The sequence below is a fragment of the Crocodylus porosus genome, unplaced genomic scaffold (assembly GCF_001723895.1).
Source record: "Crocodylus porosus isolate Cpor-Errol unplaced genomic scaffold, CroPor_comp1, whole genome shotgun sequence".
Taxonomy (NCBI): domain Eukaryota; kingdom Metazoa; phylum Chordata; order Crocodylia; family Crocodylidae; genus Crocodylus; species Crocodylus porosus.
In genome coordinates this window covers 257,416-278,018 of record NW_017728923.1, presented here as the reverse complement: position 1 = coordinate 278,018, position 20,603 = coordinate 257,416, and the positions used below count along the sequence as shown (strand labels likewise).

The 20,603-nt window shown below is 49.7% G+C and overlaps 1 protein-coding gene across 1 annotated transcript in view; it reads right to left on the bottom strand.

Annotated features, from left to right (window-relative positions):
- The window catches only part of PPL (periplakin), a 55,153-nt gene that overhangs the window by 9,488 nt on the left and 25,062 nt on the right, over nucleotides 1–20,603 (bottom strand). The window contains exons 5-16 of the mRNA XM_019539826.1: nucleotides 17,484–17,609; nucleotides 16,960–17,001; nucleotides 16,491–16,652; nucleotides 15,144–15,251; nucleotides 14,150–14,245; nucleotides 12,234–12,356; nucleotides 10,158–10,304; nucleotides 5,789–5,940; nucleotides 4,813–4,910; nucleotides 2,587–2,744; nucleotides 433–611; nucleotides 208–346 (exon numbers count right to left, since the gene is read on the bottom strand). Coding sequence (XP_019395371.1) covers nucleotides 208–346; nucleotides 433–611; nucleotides 2,587–2,744; nucleotides 4,813–4,910; nucleotides 5,789–5,940; nucleotides 10,158–10,304; nucleotides 12,234–12,356; nucleotides 14,150–14,245; nucleotides 15,144–15,251; nucleotides 16,491–16,652; nucleotides 16,960–17,001; nucleotides 17,484–17,609 — 1,530 coding nt within the window. The remainder of the gene's footprint in view (nucleotides 1–207; nucleotides 347–432; nucleotides 612–2,586; nucleotides 2,745–4,812; nucleotides 4,911–5,788; nucleotides 5,941–10,157; nucleotides 10,305–12,233; nucleotides 12,357–14,149; nucleotides 14,246–15,143; nucleotides 15,252–16,490; nucleotides 16,653–16,959; nucleotides 17,002–17,483; nucleotides 17,610–20,603) is intronic.

The following is a 20,603-nucleotide window of genomic DNA, read 5'->3' as shown; positions in this document are numbered from 1 at the left end:
TAAAGTTGCCTACTGTTTCATGATGGCAGAAACTCTACAGTACACACACAGTCTACTGCTCTGCTTCAGCTTCTTTAGGCCCTCTCTCAACCTACTGCTTTTGGGCTGGTCCCTGCATTTTCGTGTGTGTGTACATGTGTGTACACATTCATTTCAAGCACATTGCCACGTAAGACAAGTAGCCCAATAACCCAAAAGAACACTTACTAATAGTTCTTCTGTCTTCCAATCTAGGCCCCTTGCATCCTCTGGTACAGTGTCATCTATAACCAGTTTATTTTCATAGGTAGACAGCAGGTCTCTGCCTTGCTGGAGGCACTTCTCCAGGCAATTGGCCACATCAACCCTGTAAAGAGGAAGAATGTTACAAGATACCCGTAATCCCAGCCTCCTGAGAGGGTTAAGTTATATGTGTTCCAAACCACGGCCTACTTTTTCTGGGCAGCGTTTAGCAGCTGGACCACACGGTCATACTTGTTGTTAGTTTCCTCGACCTTGTTCCTCACCAAAGCGGCACTGCCAGTGCTAGGAACCGATTCAATAAAGGTCTCACACTCCTGGACCTTCCTTGTTTTCTCGGGCTCAATTTGGTGGACTTCGTTAGTGATATTCTGCAATGAGAAGGAAACACTTGCAACCACGGGATGAACAAGCCAGCAATTCTTGGCTTCCTTGAGCCAGAAGGAATGTTTGAGTGAGAGTATGTCCTGTGGTCCAGATGGGTGAGGACACATCACTGTCACATAGACCACCATGCATTGGGATAAGGTACTGGTACCATCCTTCTGGTAGAGGGGCATTCAGGGACAAACTGGATTATGTTGTAACAGGCATTAGTTTTTGGTATAATGATGCAATACAATGAAGTTGTTTGACCTGAATTCACCCTCCAAAAATTTATATCCTCTTTACTTGCTACACATCCAGCATGCTGCTCTTCTCTCCTGACTCCAATGTATGCCTGAGTTGCTTACGGACTATCCATTTGTGGTTCCAACCACAACAACTTACTGGCTATTGGCATTTTGACACCATGGAGGGGATGGAATTTTCTGCCAAGATGAGGGAATAGGGTCTCTGTTCCCAGTAAAAAGCAGTACTCCAAATCATTGGCAACATGTAGGGGGTGAATGTGGGTGCATGTGCACCCCCTGAGCGTGGCAGTGTACCCCCTATGAGAAGGCACCACCAACACTGCTGGTGGTGTCTGCGGGTGGTTGCTGGTCACTGGTTAGCACTTGTCACCCCCTTCCCCCCTGCCCCACCTCCAAGCTCTGCAGCTGCCTGCGGGAACTCCCTGCTTACCACCAGCATGCCCTGCCACTGACTGCCACCACCACCTGCCAGAGCTCGCCATACTCCCCTAGCCTCTGGGGGCATGCGGTGTTCAAGCTCCAAACACAAGCAACCTTGCTTTGGGAAGCTGGAGCTAAGCTTTATGGGGGGAGCAGTTCCACCTAGCATTAGTGGCATTTTCCTGCCTTTTCATTTCTTTCTCAGTATGTGGAGACAGGTGACTTTTATCAAGGTAAACACATCACTGAGCATAGGCAGCCAGGTCACAGATGAATAAGTTAACATTAAAATGACGGCAAAACCTTCCAGCCATTTTCTAGCTCAGTGGTTCTCAAGCTTTTTTCTACCATGACCTATTTGAAAACATCAGTGGCCAGTCCTGACCCAGTGCCCCTCACTCCTGACCTGCTGCCCTCCACCCCCGGGCCCCTTCATGTGTGGGGCACTGGGAGCTGGCCTGAAGCAGCCTCTCACAGGCTGGAGCTCTGCCAGCCTGCAAGGGAACAGCCATGGTTTCCTGTGTTTTTCCCCTTGCAGGAAAACCCATTTTTAAAGTTTGTTCACAACCCTTTTGATATATTCTTGTGACCCATTTTTGGGTCACAACCCATGGGTTGAGAAATGCTGCTCTAGCTGTTTTTTGGGTGTTAATTGCCCATGGCTAGGAATTCCTTCGTGGCATTTGCTACAGTAATTGGCATGTGAAGCCTCAGCTAGTGGGGCTACTACAGAAGTAGCTGCATTAGGCCCTTGGGACCCTCTACCTCCCTTGTGATGACAGACTGTTTACCTCAACTCCCCTTCCCCCATCTCACACTCCCTTCCTTCCTCTTCGTACCTTCCACTTCACTATACTTTCCCCTTTCTCTTCTTCCCCCCTGTTTTTTTTTTTTTTTTTTTAAGCTTACTGTCTCCTAAGCCATCTGACCTCAAAAGCTATTGTGGACATAATCTGTTATGCAGTTCACTCTGCACAGACCATACTTTTGGTTAGTCATAGTTTGTCTAGATGGCCCATGATGCAAGTGTGGTTGAGCCACACCAGTGTCTATAGCTGGAAGCACAAGGGAACAAAGCCAGTAGAATCCCATCCACCCATCTTTGATTATGCCTGCCCAAATAGTTGGTGAAGGCATGGGAGGGGACAGTCTTCATCACAAGCCCAGAGTGAGGCTTCAGTTTAGGCCTCTGGAACAAGCCACCTTAGCCATTCTAACCCCCCACCCTCCTCCACTCTTAAGAAGCATGTCTGATATGTAAGTACCTGCCCTACCTTCTCTACCCTATTACCTTCAGCTCCTTTGAACGCTCAGCACTGTCCTGCACGGTGCGACTTTGCTCTAGTGGGGGGCGTAGGTTTGCTGTTATTGCCTTCTCCTGTTTGTCGAGGTCACTGTTTATTTTCTCCAGCCCTGCTAGCAGCTGACGCCCATGTATGGATGCAGCATCTGGATAACAAGAGGGTACTGGGTTAGCTGGTGTGGGCAGTAGAAGTTGGGCTAGGCCCAAACACTAAAAGAAGGCTGTATATACCATGTAGAGTATTAATGGTACAACCTCCCCCCCTCCCCTTTCCTCTTCAGTTCCACCAGGTGCTGCTCTCAAACCTAGCACTCTGCAAAGGTTTTGTCACAAGGATATGGATCTAAGGTCCTGCTTCCAGCTACCTGACATCCAGCTTCCTGAATGGGACAGTTTGGAATCTGTACCCCAGATTGATGGTTTCAATATGCTTCTTGACACTGCTTCATGGTCTTTCCTCTACAGCTTTACAGCACACTGCAAGCCAACAGTAGAGACTGCCTCACCATATACACCATGCTGGGGTGTGGGGTACTGTCCCAACAGTCATGGACCCCAGTATGATCTTGGGGGCTTATGGGGTATCATGCCTGTTTTCTTGAATTTGTTTTTTCTGATACAGTATGTGTAATCTCTACAGGTAGTATTTAGCCTTATCATTCTTATATTTGCACGCACTGTGGTATTCGATATAAAGTGTATGTCTTATGTTATACTAAGGCCACAACTGCACAATTTGATAATGGATTTCAGGTGAGAAATGAGTTTTTTTGGCACCTGGAAGAGACTTATAAAACTTGCCCTTCCAGACAATGCTGAATTTACCTTTTAAAAGGACAGCCCTTACATGAATAGTATCTGGGAACTGGAAGTACATTTCTCGAAGTGGGGAAATGAAGTGAGAGACACCATGTTTAAGATATTGGATAAGTAATTTTTGTGTCTGAAAGGCTACAAATATTCTCCTTGTCTTAATTAAATCAGGAAAGATGTTTGCTCTGGTTAACACATGCATAACCGGAGAATTGTGCGTGTGTGGGGGGCATACTATGGGCTCTTTGAGAATCCAGTGGGGGAGTTATGTAAGTATCCAGATAAGAAATAATACTTAAGCCTTGCCTTGAGAACAAAGTTAGTCTTCAGTTTTCCTGGGCCAAGGGAAACACTGGAGTCCCTCAGCTAGCAGGCTGAGTAAAGCAACCTGGCAGGAGAAATTGCAAGAGGCTCTGATGGAAGTGTCAGAGGCTGCTTTCTGACCCATTGAGCTGAATAGGAATTGCATCCTTCGATGTAAGGTGCACGGTAAAAATAGGTTATTGTTCTGATATTTCCTTCCGTTTGTTTGTTCTCATAACTCTGTATCTCAGTGTATGGTTACTAATTTCTTCTTTTATGCTGCTGCTTGTTTTTTTTTATTAAAATCCTTTGTTATTCTTTTTACCCACTTCTTGTCAGTGTTAACTGTGATCTTAGAGCAGCACCTGAACATACAAGCAGGCCTCTTTTCCAAAAGGATTTTGAGGGAAAATCCATCTTTGCAGAGCGCATGCCTGGACAAGGGTGTGATTCTTCTAGCTGGCAAAATCCCCTCTGTTAGCAGTTGGCAAGACCTACATTAGGCAGGTATAGCGCAAGACTCCATAGGTCAAGGAGGAAACCTTCGGAACACCATGGTTTATTTTCAGTGTTCAAGCAGAAGACAGCAAGGATGGGTTTTGGAGCAGGACATCTATGAAGGCATAAAGCACCTGGGAGTGTGTCTCAAAGACATACCTGGCCACATCCAGGGCTAACAGTGTCACACCTACCATACAAATGAGCCACAGAAAAACTAAGGCACCCTCCAACAACAGTTCAACCTCTGTAATTCTCTTGAGAGAAGAATATAGGCTTATGGTTTCATGGTGGCTGCAGCTGCTTTGCTCTATTTGTGTAAGGAAAACAGGAATGAATACTGGAAGCTCTTCATTGAGCACTAGCCTTGACTGAGAGTCTAAGGAAGCAGCTGGTTGAAGACCAAACTGTCCTATTGCAAGAGGAAGGGAAAGAAACATGCACTTCTGCCCAAGAACACACAAGCACTCCATTGCCCAAGTGACAGAAGCCAGGGGGCCTTGGCGCAGCCTATTGCCACAAGTTTGCGCTGAGCTATAGTTCTCTGATCACAAGCCTCTGCAAAGCCTTTGTCCAAAAGCTACTGGTATTTGGACCTACCTCCGATACTGTCTGCCTTCAGTCCCTCATAGCATTGCTGCAGAGTGTTCTTGCTGTTGGTAGTCTTCTGTTTCACATTCTCATACTGACCAGCAATGCTACAAAGGAGAACATGCACATGCTGAGGTTAATACCTGTTCCTTGGCCTGTTATAAGCATCTCTGCCTGTGACTGGGAGAACTGGCACCTATGTGTTAACTAAGCTGTTGCCTCTACTGCATGGGGGGGCATTTCATCACAACCAAGGTCTTCATCCTAGCAACAAGGGACATCTCTCAGGGACAAGGCTCTGGATGGTGTTTGCATGCCCCACCCCTGAATGAAGCCATTACTCAGCTGCACTCTGTTTTCAAGGGAGGCCAGTATAATTTCCAGTCTTTGGAATCTTGCCTCCATAGACAGCGCCTTGCTGATGCCCCCTGAAAAACCCCCATTCCTCCTTAATTGGCACCCAAGAGTGGCAGTCACAAGGTGGAGACTTTGATGATTTGGGTAGAACATGAGACAGTCCCACAGAGCTCTACAGCATCTAAACAGCCCCAGCATCTGCCCAGTACTTGCCTGCATTTATAAACACCACTGAGCTCTTGTTGGAGCCCTTTCTGGGTTCAGCTCACAAAGAGCTTAGCATGGAAGGCCAATGTCATTTCTGTTTTCCAGAAGCAGTAAGAGGGCTTACTGCTGCACTTATTGGTTGGGAAGGAAAGGCCCCAGGGTCTTGGAAGAACCAGTGCTAAGGAAAATAAAATGCTGCTGCCTCTGGTCTTCCAAAGCTGGACTCTGCACTCAGATTAAGCACTGCTGAAGCACCTTCTAGCCAAGCTGGAGGCCTGAGGGTGTTACAACATTTTGGTTCAGAAAGTGGCCAGAGCATGGCTGTAGCCCATGGTGTAGGGTCACCTGGAAGGAAATGGTCCATTTACAGCAGGGACAGCTTCCTAGGGCTAACATGCAAAAGGGAATTGGCAGTGCATACTTGTCAGTGAGTGCTAAGGAGTCAGGGTCTGGAGGGGGGATCATAAAGCAGATCCCAGGGGCACTGATGCTGTTTCCTGAGCTGTCTGCCACGTCCCAGGTGTCCCCATTGTTCTTATTCAGGGTGTAGCGGACTCCTCGGGTGATCTGGCCCTAGGACAAAAATCAAATCACAATAGCAGGTCAGTGAATGGCAAACCCCGCTATGATTTAGCACGTAGATGCAGGAGCTCAGTTCAACAGCCCTTGCTAACACCCAGCCACAGAGCTACTCTCATGGACACAATCATTCTTAAGAGGTTTTTGGTAAGGGTCCTTAGGGAAAGCGCAACTGTTGATGCCCTGGAGGCTGGAGGGGATGGGGTTCGCTCTTCATCCTACAAGCCTGATTGCCAGGAGCAAGCAGTTTACATGTGAATGTGCAAGTGGCAATGCATGGGGGGGCATGTGCACCCCCTGTCTGGCTATACTCGCTGCTTAGGTGATGGGCAGGGGGGGCAGCTGATCACTGATTGCTAGCTGTTCCCAGAAGCGGTTGTTATGATTGGCCATCGTGGAGGTCTCCCCGAGCAGTGAGATTGGCCACGGGGGGACACCCCACTCCCTGGTCAGCAGGACTGGTCGCAGGGGGGCACATGCCCCCCGCCACTAAAGCGGCACCAGTTGCCTATGATGTGCAAACCTGTGCTGTGTGAGGAAGCCCAGAGGAAGGTCTCATAGTAACAGCCACAACATTATCAGTGCAGTGTCCAGGCATGCAGGGGTGGGATTAGCTACATTTAGAGGTGCATAGATACATAGGTCTGATATCAGATCGGTGTCAATATAAAGAAAACTGTCTGTATCGGATAAACGCCCATGCTCAGCACAGCACTCAAGCAGCGAGGAGCACAGTCGGCAGCATGGAGAGCTGCCTCCAGCTAGTAAGTCTGGTGTGGTGGAAGGGGAGGGAAGAGGGAAGGGGCGTGGTGGGGGAGCAGATCAATGCCCCCCATGTTGAGCAAGGGGGCAGGGGCAGGCAACTCCCACTGCTGCTTACACCCTGGGGGGGCACAAGGTGGGGGGCTCATGTGCCCCCCAGATCTCGGTGGTGCAGGGCAGGGTGAGCTACAGCCGGGGCTCTTCTCAGTAGGGGCTGGGCCTGGAGTGGGCACTGGCAGTGCTGGAAGGATGCTGCATCCACCCCAAATTTTGCTGCCACTCCACTCCCAGTGCCACTGCCACCAGCCATCCAGTGCAGCCCCAGTTCCTCCTGGCACATGGGTGGAGGTGGAGCATTGAGCCTGGGCTACACCGGGTGGCTGGCGGTGGTGGCACTAGAAGCAGAGTGATGCAGCATCCTCCTAGAACAGCCAGCACCCGTGCTGAGCCCAGCCCCCACTGAGAAGAGCCCTGCACAGCCCCAGCTGCAGCCTACCATGACCCATGCAGATCTGGGGGGCATACTCCTCCCATGCCCTCCCAGGGTGTAAGCAGCAGTAGGAGCCTGGTTCCAGGCCCTGCCCCCCCCACGCCCTACCTGGGCAGCGCCTGCCCCTGCCCCTGCCCCCGCCCCCTCCCTCACTGCAGGGGGTGTTGATCTGTCCACATCTACTCCTTCTCCCCTCCCCTTCCACCACACCAGATTTACCAGCTGGAGGCAGCTGTATCAGAAATTGAATTAGTATCAGCCAATATGCCTCCTTAGATATTGGCTATCGGTATTGGCCCAAAAAATCTCTATTGGTGCACCCCTAGCCACATTCACCATTGTAAACAACTTCAAGCACTACTCTGTACAGTCAGGGCCACTCCTTCATTCATCCATCCTGGAGGAACTGCCCAGGGACTGAGATGTTAATCCCACACTGACATGGGATGGGCAGAGCCTGAGTCATTGCTACACAAACTCTCTCTGCATAAAGCCTCTTGTGAATACCACTCCCTCAGTCCTCTTAGTCCAAATCCTGTCCTCCTCCCACAATCGTTCACACCAGGGTAGTTCCTATTGGGACAGGTATGATGAAGCACAAGGCAAATAAGATCCTTTTGCTCGGCTGGACAGAGCTAGCAGGTAGAATCCCTGCATTTTTTATTTGGACTTGACTTTCCCTCCTATGCTGCAGGCTGTTGGCTACCAGCAAGAACCATACTTCTTCTACTCTCTTCCTGAGAATTACCTCTCTCAGATGTGTAGTATCACTCAACCGTGACACGTGCAAAGGATCATAGTTAAATTTCCATTAGCAATGTAACAAGACCAGACAAAGGGAGCTCTGGAGTAGCTTCTTGGGGATAGTGAATTGTTTATGGTTTGCATTTAACAGATCTAAAAAGTGCCTAGGAGCTTCTAACATTTTAACAACGATGGCAGAACCCAGGGACACTAGGACCCAGGGGGAGCCAGCAGCAGGAGGTAGCAGCCCCCCCCTGCCAGCCATTTCCCTGCCACCCTGCCCCAGCACCATGTGGCTCCCAGTTGCATGAATGGACCATGGGAGCATGGGCCCATGCCGGTACCGTGTGTGTGTGTGTGTGTGTGTGTGTGTGTGTGTGTTTGTAGGGACTCTGCGTGTGTGTGTGTTTGTAGGGTGAGTCCCACACACACACACCACCATACACATGCACCCACACCTCCCCCTCATGCTGCCATACACGCAGACCCTCACACCCACTCACACACCCCAGCCACCCTCCCCCAACACAGATCCCCCCACAAACCCCAGACCCATCCATACCCCACATATCCACACATACACCCACAACTCCCACACCCACACAGACACACCCTACACACCCACAGCCCCCCCAAACCTATACCCACCCCCCACAATATACAAGAGTAAAACTTCATTTTAAGCTATTTTATACAATCACCTCTATGCACACTACACAAACACATGTAAACCAGGACAAAAATATTTTTTGAAATCAAATTAATGTTTTAGATGTCCACTTTCTAGAATATAATTTGGTATTTTTCTGGTTCTGAAATGGCAAACCCCCTTGCTGAAAGGAGTACTTCCAGGGGCTAAGGTCAGGGGTTAGGGGGCTGGACTTCCAGTCACTAGATGGTGACTGAGGGTGGGGTACCTGTCAAGGGGTGGGGCTACCCATGCCACCCGCGACAGCTTGCCAAAACTCAGTCAGTGGCCCTTCGCCCAAAATAATTGCCCACCTCTGGCCTAGCTCTTGCAGCAGTGAGGCTGCTACAGCAGCAGTCATAAGCTGCCCTGACAACCAGCCTTCAGGCCCTAACAAGAAACCCTTGCTCAGCTGGAGCATCACTTGACCAGAAGAGGCGGGGCTTAGCCAGCATATAAGCCTAGTGCCTGAGCCAGAGTGAACAGTTTCTGGCTGCAGACTGCAGGAAGGGAAGGGGCTCTGTTGCCCCCAGGAATCCTCTAAGGATGCAAGAAAGACACTGCAGGCTTGCTATCAGGGAGGTATACCCCAGGTCAAGGGGTGGTATGGATTCTGTGACAGTAAGCTGCTGTTGATGCTGGGAACCTAGCGTAGGTTTAGCTTTTGTTATAGCCAGTGTGCTTATTTTCTTGTTACACCAGTTATGAACTGGTTTGGGTTTGGAATTATTAGGGGTGAAAGGAGGTCCCAGCAGTGTCCAGAGCAGGCCAGAGATTGGGCCAGGAGGCCCAGACAGAGCCAAAGCAGGCTCAGCACCTAGAGCAGGGTGGAGACAGTGCATAAGGGCCCAGGGCTGAAGTAAGTGAGCCGGTGCCCAGAAGCCAGGTCCAGCACAGTGGGCTGGACTAGACGGCTGGGCTAGGAAAAAGGGGCAGAGACCAAAAAGACTAAGACCCTGACAAGGGAGAGTGTACTGTAACACCAGGGAGGCATGGGATGGCTGTAGGGGAGGTCAAAGGCTGTGAATACCCCTGAAGGCTACAGGTGCCCTGGGAAGCATGGACAGGCTGACAGGGCCCACTGAGTATGAAGTCAGGGTTGAAATGGCGGAGTCTGAGAGGGACCTGCTAACTGTCAAGAAAATGAGTGACTCACTCTACAACCCATTAGGCAGCCTTCCTTGCAATCAATTAAATACATCAAGGTGTGGCAGACAAGTCAGCAGGGGAGGGCACCCTAGAGCTGGAGTGGGGCAAGAATTGCATGGTCACCGGGGGCATCATGGCTGCCTCTGGAGCCCAAATTTGCTATACCCCATGAGTCAGCCCCCAAAACCTCCCTGTATTTCATTCTGAGGCCTTTGTCTTGTCCAGGTGAAGTCAGGCACCTATACAGCCAAACACACTTTTTATGCTAGGTTCCTAACTGTTCCCTGGCACCAGCAAGGTAAGGTTTCAGTCAGCCATTTCCTGCAGTGCCCATGGGTGGGCCCCAGGAAGCACTTGTTGGCGGGAAGGGGCGTGCACCTGATCGCCATCATAGTCGCAGAGAGCTTCCACTGCGGTGGGCTGGAGCGGAGTCTCCCGACGCAACCTCAGAGGAAGGACCTGCTGGCTGCGCTTCTGCAGAGATGTCACCACTGTATCGTACTTGTCCAAAGCCTTTTCCTGGTCCTAGCAAAAGGGGACACACAGCTGTGACCATGAGGGAGTTTGAAAATGTGCCACAGACTGAGCACCAGGGGGACTGAGCCCCACTGTGCACAGATAGAGACCTTACCCCCAGCATTAATGACCATGGACCCTGATGCTAGGGCACAACTAAAGTGGATTGTAAAGCATAGGTGTCCTCTAACTGACTGTGGGCTTCTTACAGTCGAACTCTGGTGTGTGAGTATTAATAGTGTAACACTTCAAGAGCTGCTCACGCCCCTTGACTGTGATTCCTTCCACTGGCTGAATCTGAGGTGCTGGTTGAGTGCCAGTATCTTCCTGGCATTTCACATTCCACAGCAAGAGGAGTCATAGCTGCTTTTGGGCATTAAACTATCACATCTAATAGGAATCATCTGTTCTATTCTCCCATTTAGCAAATCAGGCCACTGTGCCATCCTAAGGTGTAGATGGGACCTGGCAGCAGCAGAGAGGGAGACTCCTGAGAAGCCAGGCAAGGTTTGAATCTCTTTGTTTTCATAGAGCCTTAGAGAAACAGTGCGGGAAGGGACCTCTGGAGGTTATGTAGTCCAACCCTTGCCTGGACTACATGAGGCAGGATCAGCCCAATCCAAACCATCCCAAGCAAATCCTTGTCTAACCTATTACTTAAACTACACATGCAACCCTGTCACACACTCAAAGCCTAGTGCCCTGACTCACTACAGGTAACACAGAGGGACCACAATGCCCAATGTCCTGCTGGTGTGTGTTGTTAAAATTTCTTCTAGAGATTCAAGGAAGAGGGCCACTTCCCTTGCTACAGAGGAAGACAAATTTTTGCAGAAAATTCCTTCCTGGCCCATGTGTAGCATAGCTACTTCTAGATTATCCCTGGTCAATGCTTATCCAGCCTCTTCTTGAACCCCTCTAATGATGGAGTTCCACCACTTCTAGCCAGTCTGTTCCACTGTCTCACTGTTCAAACAGTGTCAAAGTTTTCCTGGATCTCCAGTTTGAACTTGCTTTGCTGCAGCTTCAAGCCACTGGTCCATATCCTGCTCTATGCACTTAGAAATCTCTGAGAGAGAAAAGTTATTTTCTTTCACCTTTATGGCAGCCCTTCAGATACACTGCTGTCATGACTGCTATCCTCTTAAGCGCCTTTTCCTTCAGCCTCTCCTCATATGGCTTGCCTTCCTTTGTGAAACTACTTTGCATCCAGTTGTAACAATATAGTGAGGAAGTATGTACTAAGTGAGCCTGTGGGTCTGATGCCTGGGGGCTGGATCCAGTCCAGATACTGCCAGAACCAAGCACAGGTCCTGGACCAATGATCAGAATGAGAAAATTGTCTCCCCGGGTCCCAGTCTCCCCAGCCAGGGCCTGCCTTTGCACTTAGCAACAAGCCCCAACTGGTAGGGCCAGCAAATCAAGGTGTGCATCTGCCTGATCCAGGGAGGGGGTTAGCTGTAGAGGAGGTGTAGGCTTGGGGGTCTGTAGAAAGAGGCAGGTCGTTGTGTGCCTGCCTTAGGGTGGAGCATATCTGATATTAGCTGTGCTGATTGTATGGTGCTGTGCACTGGGACCAGCTCATCTGGTCTGCCTTGCCCTTCCCCAAGTGGGCGGCTGCATAGACTCCTGTAACAGCCATTCAAATCGTGCTCCTAGCTTTAACAAGTACCAGCCTGATGGAAGAAACAAAATAATCCAGCCCTGAATGATGTAAAATCTGGCCACCACAGAGCAATCAACAAGTGAATGCCTGTGGATAGAGGAAACCAGGGGAGTCTACACCCCTTTGCCTGCCTTGTTCAAAGAGCAGACAGCGTACTAACATGCCAGCAGCTTTCTGGGCAGTACCAGTTCTGATGCCATCAATGTTTCTGCCCTTATCAGCATGTGTGCTATGTTCCCAACCATCCCCCCCTTCTTGCACTGGTTACTTACATCCAGCTCTCGAAGAAGAGACTCAATCTGGTATCTGTCCTTAAAGTCAGGGCTGTATTTCTGATCCAGGTCTGTATCCACCTTCCTCAGCAGCTCCTGGGCATCCTTGGCATCCTTTTGGAACTGCAGAAAAGTGAAGCAAACTTTTGTTCCAAAGAGAGCCACAGCTCCAACCCCTTAGGCCCAGAACGGGCTGCCAGAACTTGCTGGTGCTATACCCCCTTGTTGGTTGCTTAGCATACCAAAACAGAGAAGCTGCAGCAAACTATGCCAAGCTTGCACTGAAGTCCAGTGAGCCCAGGTATGCAGGAGGGGGCTGTGTGTAGAACAGTTCCTTTGCACCCCTAGTCAGCACTCTGCTGTCCTCGGGAAGCATGAAAATCTGGCCCTATATCTCCTTAGTCTTTCCAGTGTTGGACCTGGGTCCTTTGTGACCTAACAGAGGGGTTTTCAAGAACAAATCTCAAGTGTCCCTAATAAACAGAAGGTAAGATGGCTTGGACACCATCTGGCTACTTTCTTGCTCCCTGCCTCTTTTGGTTCTGGATGCCAAGTGTCACCTCTGGACTGTGAGCTCATCTTTCCATTTTTTACAGTGACAACAGTATATAAAACAGAGATTCTGCTCTGTGTCTGTCGTCCTAACATGCTCCTGCTAGCTGTGGGGAGGAGTTGGAGCTGAGCCATTCTGAACACAAACCAGCCCACCAGGCAGTCTTTTCAGCCAGTGATCAACAGGCACCTAAGAAAGGAGCTGTCTGGGCTGGGCACTGCTGTTTTGCCTCTGAAGAGAGTATGAAAATGCTCCGAGTGGCTTGTGAGAGAACCACCTTGCCCAACTTATTTCTCTGCAGAGCCTCCCTTGCCATCCAGTGCAGTTTTCTGCCTGCAAAGGTGAGTTGGATAGGCACGTTTTCTCTTGGTGTTCTCTCAGATAATACTCCCCCAAAGGAAACACGTGAATACACCTTCAGCATGTACCAGGTCAGTCCATGGGGTATGGGCACATCTAATCTCCTACTCTCCCTTATGCAGGCCCCTGCTGAGAGATTTCATGCATCTCCACAAAAACTATAACAAGACTACGCATCTGCTCTCCTGCATCTCTCTAGGTGGCAGCAGTCCATGCTGAGGTTCCTTCAGCACCAGCTTGCCCCAGCCTGTGGACAAAGGGTTGGCCTGACAATTGAGAAGCAGAACAGCCTAGGACTGGCTCCCTCAATAGAGGAACACCCTTGGTCCTGGACTGTGAAGGGGATCAGATTATTCCTTTATTCAGACAAAGAAGGAAATTAGAAAAGGGAGGTAATGCTGGAGGACTTCACAACACATACACTGTGGCCCCAGGGTGTCCTGTTAAAATGATAACGTGACCCACAGAAGAATCACCTTTCTCAGAGCCCCTTGCTTGCTAGTATATTTATCTTTGTCACATGTTAACCCTGTGGAGGAAGGGGTGCATGCTCCAGAGGATGCATGTGGGGAGTGGAGGTACACGGTGACTAAATGACTCCCCAAGGTTACATGGGAAGTGCATTGCAGCCAAGAAGGAAATCCAGATGGCCTGTGGTCTAGGCCAGGACCTTAACCCACAAACCAGTGTTCTTTTTTGAGTGAATTTGCTTCATGTTGAGACTGGATGCCTTTCTGGTAAACACAGTTTAGTTAAGCAAGTTATTGGGCTTGACATTGAAGCAACAAGGTTAAATTGTTAATGGCCTGCCTTATACTCAACAGTTCCTTCAGGCCATAAAAATCTGCAAGCCTATGGGTCTAGCATGCTATCATCTAACCTCATCAGGGAAGAGATACCAGAGCGTGTGGTGCTACCCCCAGTATTAAAGGATAACTTGGAACATGCTCCCCTAGGGCTGTATTGAGAAGCAGGTGCCCTGCTAGCCCCTGGGGCCTGGTACCTTGTGGTAATCCTCCATAAATTTCAGATGGCTCTCCTCACAGATCAGCAAATTGAGATACTCCTTCCAGTCAGCATGGACTGCCTCGATGTGAGCCTGCAACACAACAGCAACATCATAACTATGGATTAGGAGCAGTGCTGATGGCAGTGAGATATACAGTAGTTTTTTATCAGCTCTGGAGAAGAACAGGAGAGAGGTGTTTACTCTGTCAGGAATGAGGGCTAACCCTTCACATAGCAGTGCTAGTGACAGAGTAACAGTGGCAATGCACTATCCCACTCTTATTGGTCTGGAAGCAATTGCCCAGATTGTTACTGGGCCAAATTTGTTCCTTATGTAACTCCACGGAAGCCTAAAGTGTTATACCACAAAAGCCCCTAATCCATTATGCTTCCTTCCCAGGGAAGCACCAGCTGCCATGTCCCGGGAGGGGTATCTGAAGAGATTGCCATAACTCCCTATGCTGCACCAAAGCTGCTTAGTAGAGTTCAAACAGGGATGCATTTCTGGGGATAAAGTTTGTGGAAATGTGGCCCATTTTCATTCAAGTATTGAATTTTCCCAGCTGGCTCTACCTTTTGCGGGGACAAACAAAATAGAAACCACAGGGATCGTGTGCTATGCTAAAGAGGTGTCTGTTTCTCCATACTCAAGAGGCAAATCCAGGAGGGATGTGGGAGCTGCAGTTGCACTCTGCTTTGGCTGTGTAGCACATGTGCAGTGAGCATCGGCACTCACCAAACTGTCGGTGCAGCTCCTGGCTGGTTCTGTATCCCCCGGCTGGAGCTGCAGCTTCAGCATAGGTCTGGAGCCCGGGGGCATCCCACTGCCCCCCTGCTCACCATCAATCTTGGATAAAGAGCAGGGGAGCTGCCTCCATGGAGAGATGCCTCACTGTACTGGGAGGCTGAATGAGCAGGAGTTACCCGCATGGCATGTGCTATAGGGCATGTACAGATCGGAGGTCCCTAGCGCTCCTTGGGCAACTCACCTCAATAGCGTTCCTCGCTGGGTGGTTCTGGGCCAGCAGCTGTTCCCCATCTGTGTGCAGTCGGTTGATGGCCTCCTCTTTCTCTTCAAGCTTCCGGTGGATAAAGTTCTAGACAGAGTGGGACATTCACACTCAGAAGCAGTCGGGAAGAGGCCTGTTACTGAGAAACAGGAACTGACCCCTGCTTAGCCTCAAGTTGTACCATCTTAAAATGAAGGGGCCTGGTTCATCAGTCAGAGAGCCTCCTTCAAGGCAGGAAAGGCCCAGCCCTCCTCAGCCACTTCTTTAGCTCTTACTTTCCTTTCCATGCAGCTAATTTTTAGTTTCTGGCCCTGACTCTCTCTGTACCTAGGGTAAGCAAGAGAAGAGTCAGGTTCCCTGTCAGGCCACATAACTTTCACCCCCCTCCTGCTTTAGAGCATAGGTGCTTTGTACATGTGATGATAAACTGTTAGGGCATTTATACAGGTATTCTGGTAGCGGGGGGGAAGGTGCTTTAATTAGAGTTGCTCCAAGAGAAGGTGCTCTAATTAAAGCGACCAGAGCCTCTCATGTATGTGTCCCTGCACTTAAAAATGGTGGTGGGGGCACTTTATCTAAAGTTTGTCATGCCCCCACTGCCATTTTTAAGCATGGGGTTGCCAATACATGAGATGCTGGAGCATGGCGATTACCACGTTTCAACAGACTTGATTAATCAATTAATTACAGTGTCGGAGCAGCCTTGCTGCTCATGGATAGGCACCTTTAGTGTCTAATTACAGAGCATTGTTCAGCTGTACAGCCCAAAGCACTTTACAGAGGAGGTCAGGGAAGAAACCAAGGCACAAAGCAGGGAAGTAACTTGTCTGATCGCACCCCCCCAGGTCAATGCCAGAAGCAGCACCCTGCTGTTCTATATCCCAGAAATCCCCTGCCCATTAGGTCTCCCTGCACTGTGGTAACACACACCGTAGGCAGGAGACAGTTGAGAAGGTAGAGGGGCTTTGCATGTGCATGGGGGCAAGGACGAATAGACAGGTGACCTCGCCATTCATGGGGGATACATTCTCGTATCCCCTGCAAATGGCGAAATCCGCAAATAAGGCATCGCGTTCATGAACACAATCTACAACTGCGTTCATGAACACAATCGACATTCATGAACGCAGTGCCCCTGCTGGCTGTGGGGGGCACAGCTCTGGTGGTGACAGCGGGAGCACGGCAGTGGGAGCCTGGTGGCAGCAAGTGCAGAGCTCCCAAGAAGCTCCTGTGAGTGTATAAAGTGTATTTAAAATGTGGGTTTGGCATTCGCAAATATTTGAAACCGTGAATGCTGAACCCGCAAATAGTGAGGATTTCCTGTACTTCATATTGGCGGCGGCGGCTGGGGTAGTCTGGGTTATGGTCACTCCAGTCATAATTCATCCTGTCCTTTGCCTGCTGGTCCAGCCAGTACAGCTTGTTAGTGCAGCGCTGCATGTAGTCCTCCAGGGAGTTCAAATCCTGCTGCCGCTGCTGGGAGTCTGACTGTCAAAGGCAAAAATACCAGAGTCTCAGGGCTTGACAGTCAGTCACAGAGATAGGGGACCAGCACCCAGTCCATGGAGAAAGAGCAGATGCTTTGGAGCACACCAAACCTTTCCCTGGCCCTGTGTCCCCTTCTCCCCTCAGTCAGAGGCTGTGTGGGCCTGCACCCACCCAGACATCCTCCTTTCCCTCACTAAGACCTCTGCACACTCATTGTCCTTCACACACACAGATACCCTCACCCCAGCTTCCAGTTCTTTTCATACCACCCCAGATCAGTTGTCTCAGGGCTGAAGAAGGTACTTACCAGCAGCTTCTGATATTTCACCTGGAGGTCACTTTGATATTCCTGAAAGCAAAGGGGAGATGCCAAGCATTAATTTCAGAGGTGGTCCCCAGACAAATCTGGAATGACTTGAGGTCTGTAGGGAAAAGGGGGTTGCATCGGGGAGCTTTTCTGATAAATAATAAGTTTTAGGTCCATGTGTGAAACAGCTCTGGTTACATGTGTGGATTTTGGATATCCAAAAGAGGCAGAAAAGAGGCATCTGAAAACAGGGTTTTTTCTGGCCTATCTCTTGCTGCATGCAGGTGAGGGCGCCGCATTCCCCACATTACTGACCACCTGTCCTTCCCTCTGGATTAGTGTCTCACAGCCTGTCCTTCCAGCTCCTTTCTCTGCCAGTCTAATGAGCTGCTCTGCATGCCCCTGGGTAGCAAAGTCTAGTTAGTGGCATGGGAGATAGAGGGGGCATGTGCCACAACAGAGATGGGCAGACAAGACAGGTACACTGAACAGCAGTGTGGACATAAGGGGGATATGGACACTACCTTGTCCCCGTCCTTGTTGATGTGCGGTCCGATGGCCATCACCTCATTGTGGAAGATGTTGTGCTCTTCCACCTGACTGTTGACAAGAGGCAGGTCGGTCCCAAAGCCCTTGCTGTTCAACAAGTCCTGGGGCACAGAGAAGCTAAGATTAGTGACAAGAAGCACCCTGTAGCTTCTGGATGTCTCTGACAGCACTGTGTCCCTGGCATTTCTGAGGTGCCTGCTCCCAAGCACCTCTCCCCACCTCCAAAGGGTGCCGCACCTGGAAATACTATGAAGCAGCTCATGACCCTGGCAGCCACTCTCAAAAATACTGGAGAGAGAGGTCTTAAGAGTGGCTGTAGGAGGGCTTCACCCCCACTTTTCCAGGGCAGGGGCTTGCAAGTGGAAGTGGGCAGTGGAGAGCAGGTACCCTGACTATGACAGGGACCCTCTGTAAACATACCTTGAGAGCAGCTAAACTCCCAGCCTGAACAACTGCCATCTGCATCAAAGCAGACAGGGGGTGAACATCTCAGCAGGATCTGTGTGGCCACAGCACCTAGACAGGGTGCTGTGTGTGCAGGTGGGGAGGGGGGACACTCAGATTTCTAAAAGGCACCAGGGAAGCTGAGCTAGGCCTCCTCTATCCCAACACACTTGCAGGGGGGATGCGGGGGAAGGAACTGGAAGGGGAAGACATTTAGAAGCATCTCCTTCTCTCAGTGTTTAGGGAGCTTATGGGCACCTATGCACATGCTCAGGGAGAGGGGGCATTTTTAATTAGAGCAGCTCTCTGGAGTTGGTCTAACTAAAACACCTGCAGCATCTCATGTATTCAGCACCCCACATTTCAAAATGCAGCAGGGGTGTTTTAACTAAAGTTTATTTTATTAAAGCATCCCCCATTGACATTTTGAAATGCAGGGATGCTGAATACATGAGATGCTGCAGCATACCGGAGTATTCTGATTAGAACCTACCCGCAGACTTGATTAATCTAATTAAAATTTGATTAATTGAGTCTGCTCTGATGCATTCTAATCAGAAGTGTCGGAGCATAGGTAAAGGTGCCCTATGACACTAGCTAAGATAAAGGCTATCAAGAGCAGGTGTGGAAATGGCCAGCACACTTCTGTGCCCCAGTGAGGGCTATATAAGGATCAGCTATCGGTAGGCTCCAGCTGCCTGTCCTGTGAGTGACTGGAAGGATTTTTCTGCCATAATGTCATTGAATGATAGGAACACCCAGGAGGGCTCCCCTGGAGTTATTAGAGGCCAGAGGTCCAACCTATTCTGGGGTCTCCATGCACTGACTGGCAGACTGGGACTTCAGCTCCCTGTGCTCTTTCTTGGAGACCAAGATAAGCCATCTAGGAGTCTGGCTGTTGACTCCAGCAGAAGAAGGCTGTACCCAGAAATGCGCAGTGGCCAGTGGAAGGGGTGGGTAGCGGGTCCCACCTGGACACTGAATGCTAATGAGTAGTGCTTGGTATTTCCTGAGCACACTACAAGCAATTGACTGCCAGAGCATCTCCTCTCCCTGACTACAGGGACCATCACTCTCTGAGGCAGCTGAGCCTGAGCAGTTACTGTGGAACTGCAAAGCCAGTGTCGCCTCCCCAGTGCAAAGCGTTTGTCAGACAAACTGAGCTGCACTTGGCAGATCAGGCTAATTTGGGGATTTACAAAGTGAAGCTGATGTGGCAATTTGAATAGGAGCAAAACCAATGCCAGGGAGAGACTGGGTGCCTTTTATTTGGCTGGATCCAGCTCTTGAATGCAGTGGGTGGAGTGGGCAGGCTCATTCTGGGAAAGAAGGGTTCCTATCAGTCCTAGTTTCCCTTATCCTCTAAATACAATACAGGGACTTCTCCAATCATGGGGCAGCCTCTGCCAGCAGCACAGGGTGCCTGCAAAGTGCAAGGCAGGGATATAGCATAGCTCTACAGCTCCCCTTTGAGTAATTCTTCAGCAGCACCAGACCCTCAGGTGATGTAGACCAGCATAACTGCCTCCACTTCAATGGATTTGCACTGCTTTGTCTCAGCTCCAAATCAGGCCCTTTGTTTTTAACTTTAGATGGATAGAGATGTCTGGTGGGTTGAAGGAAGGGAGAAGATGCAATGAAAAAGTGATGGGGAAAGCTATGACAGCAGTATCTATTTCCATAGTGTTGATCACATCACCTGTAGTTCTGGGAGTATTAGAGAGGAAGCCAGTACCATTTTCCCCATGCCATGGATTGGGGGACTGAGACACAAGGAAGTGAGGTGACTTGTACAAGAGCACCCAGCAGGGCAGAAACAGAGCTGGGGATAGAACCCAGAATGCTTGAATGCCAGATCTGTACATCAGCCTCTAGACCATGCTTGCTCTCTAGGATCTTTGCCACTTCTGCATTGGTGCAAGCAGCTAGGAACACTGATTTGTACTGATGCAGATTGCCCAGGTTTCTAACAGGTACAGGTTGCACTGGTGACATACTGCTTTGCTGTAGGGGATCTACTTGCATGAATCTCCACCATGTCTGAATTGCCACTGGTCAGAACAGATGTCCTGGACAGACAAAACCTCAGTTTGGGATAGCTGACCTGTCCATCCTCTGTTCTTTTCCATATCATCCTGGTGTTCCAAAACCATTTGTGTCTTTATTTCACTCCGGTACTGCAAACCATCCTTTTCTGCCCCTGCTTAGTATCAAGATAAGTGATTCTCACCCTGGAGCCCAGGAGATCCTTGTAGGAGTATCATGAGGTGCTGCGCAATATTACTTTTGGATGTACAAACACCTACGCATGATTCACAAGATAAATCCAGAGATTTCAAATAGGAATCTATGGTGTCAAAACCATTCTGATCTGCTGTGGGCTGAGTTCTGTGCAATAGAAGAATTGCACTAGTATTTTTCCATAGTAAAAAACAGATAAAATCAGGTTTGAAATGGAGTGCCACTGAATTCATAAAAGTTATGGAGGGGTGCATGGTGTCTAAAATGGTTGAGAACCACTTGTTTAGATCCATTATGCTGTTCTGCTCCCTGCACCGTTAAGCTACCCTGTTGGTTTTGAGGAGAGCTCCTGGGTGCATTTTTTCCAGAAAGGAAATGAAATCCCCTACCCCATGTGCAAGGTTTTGGGG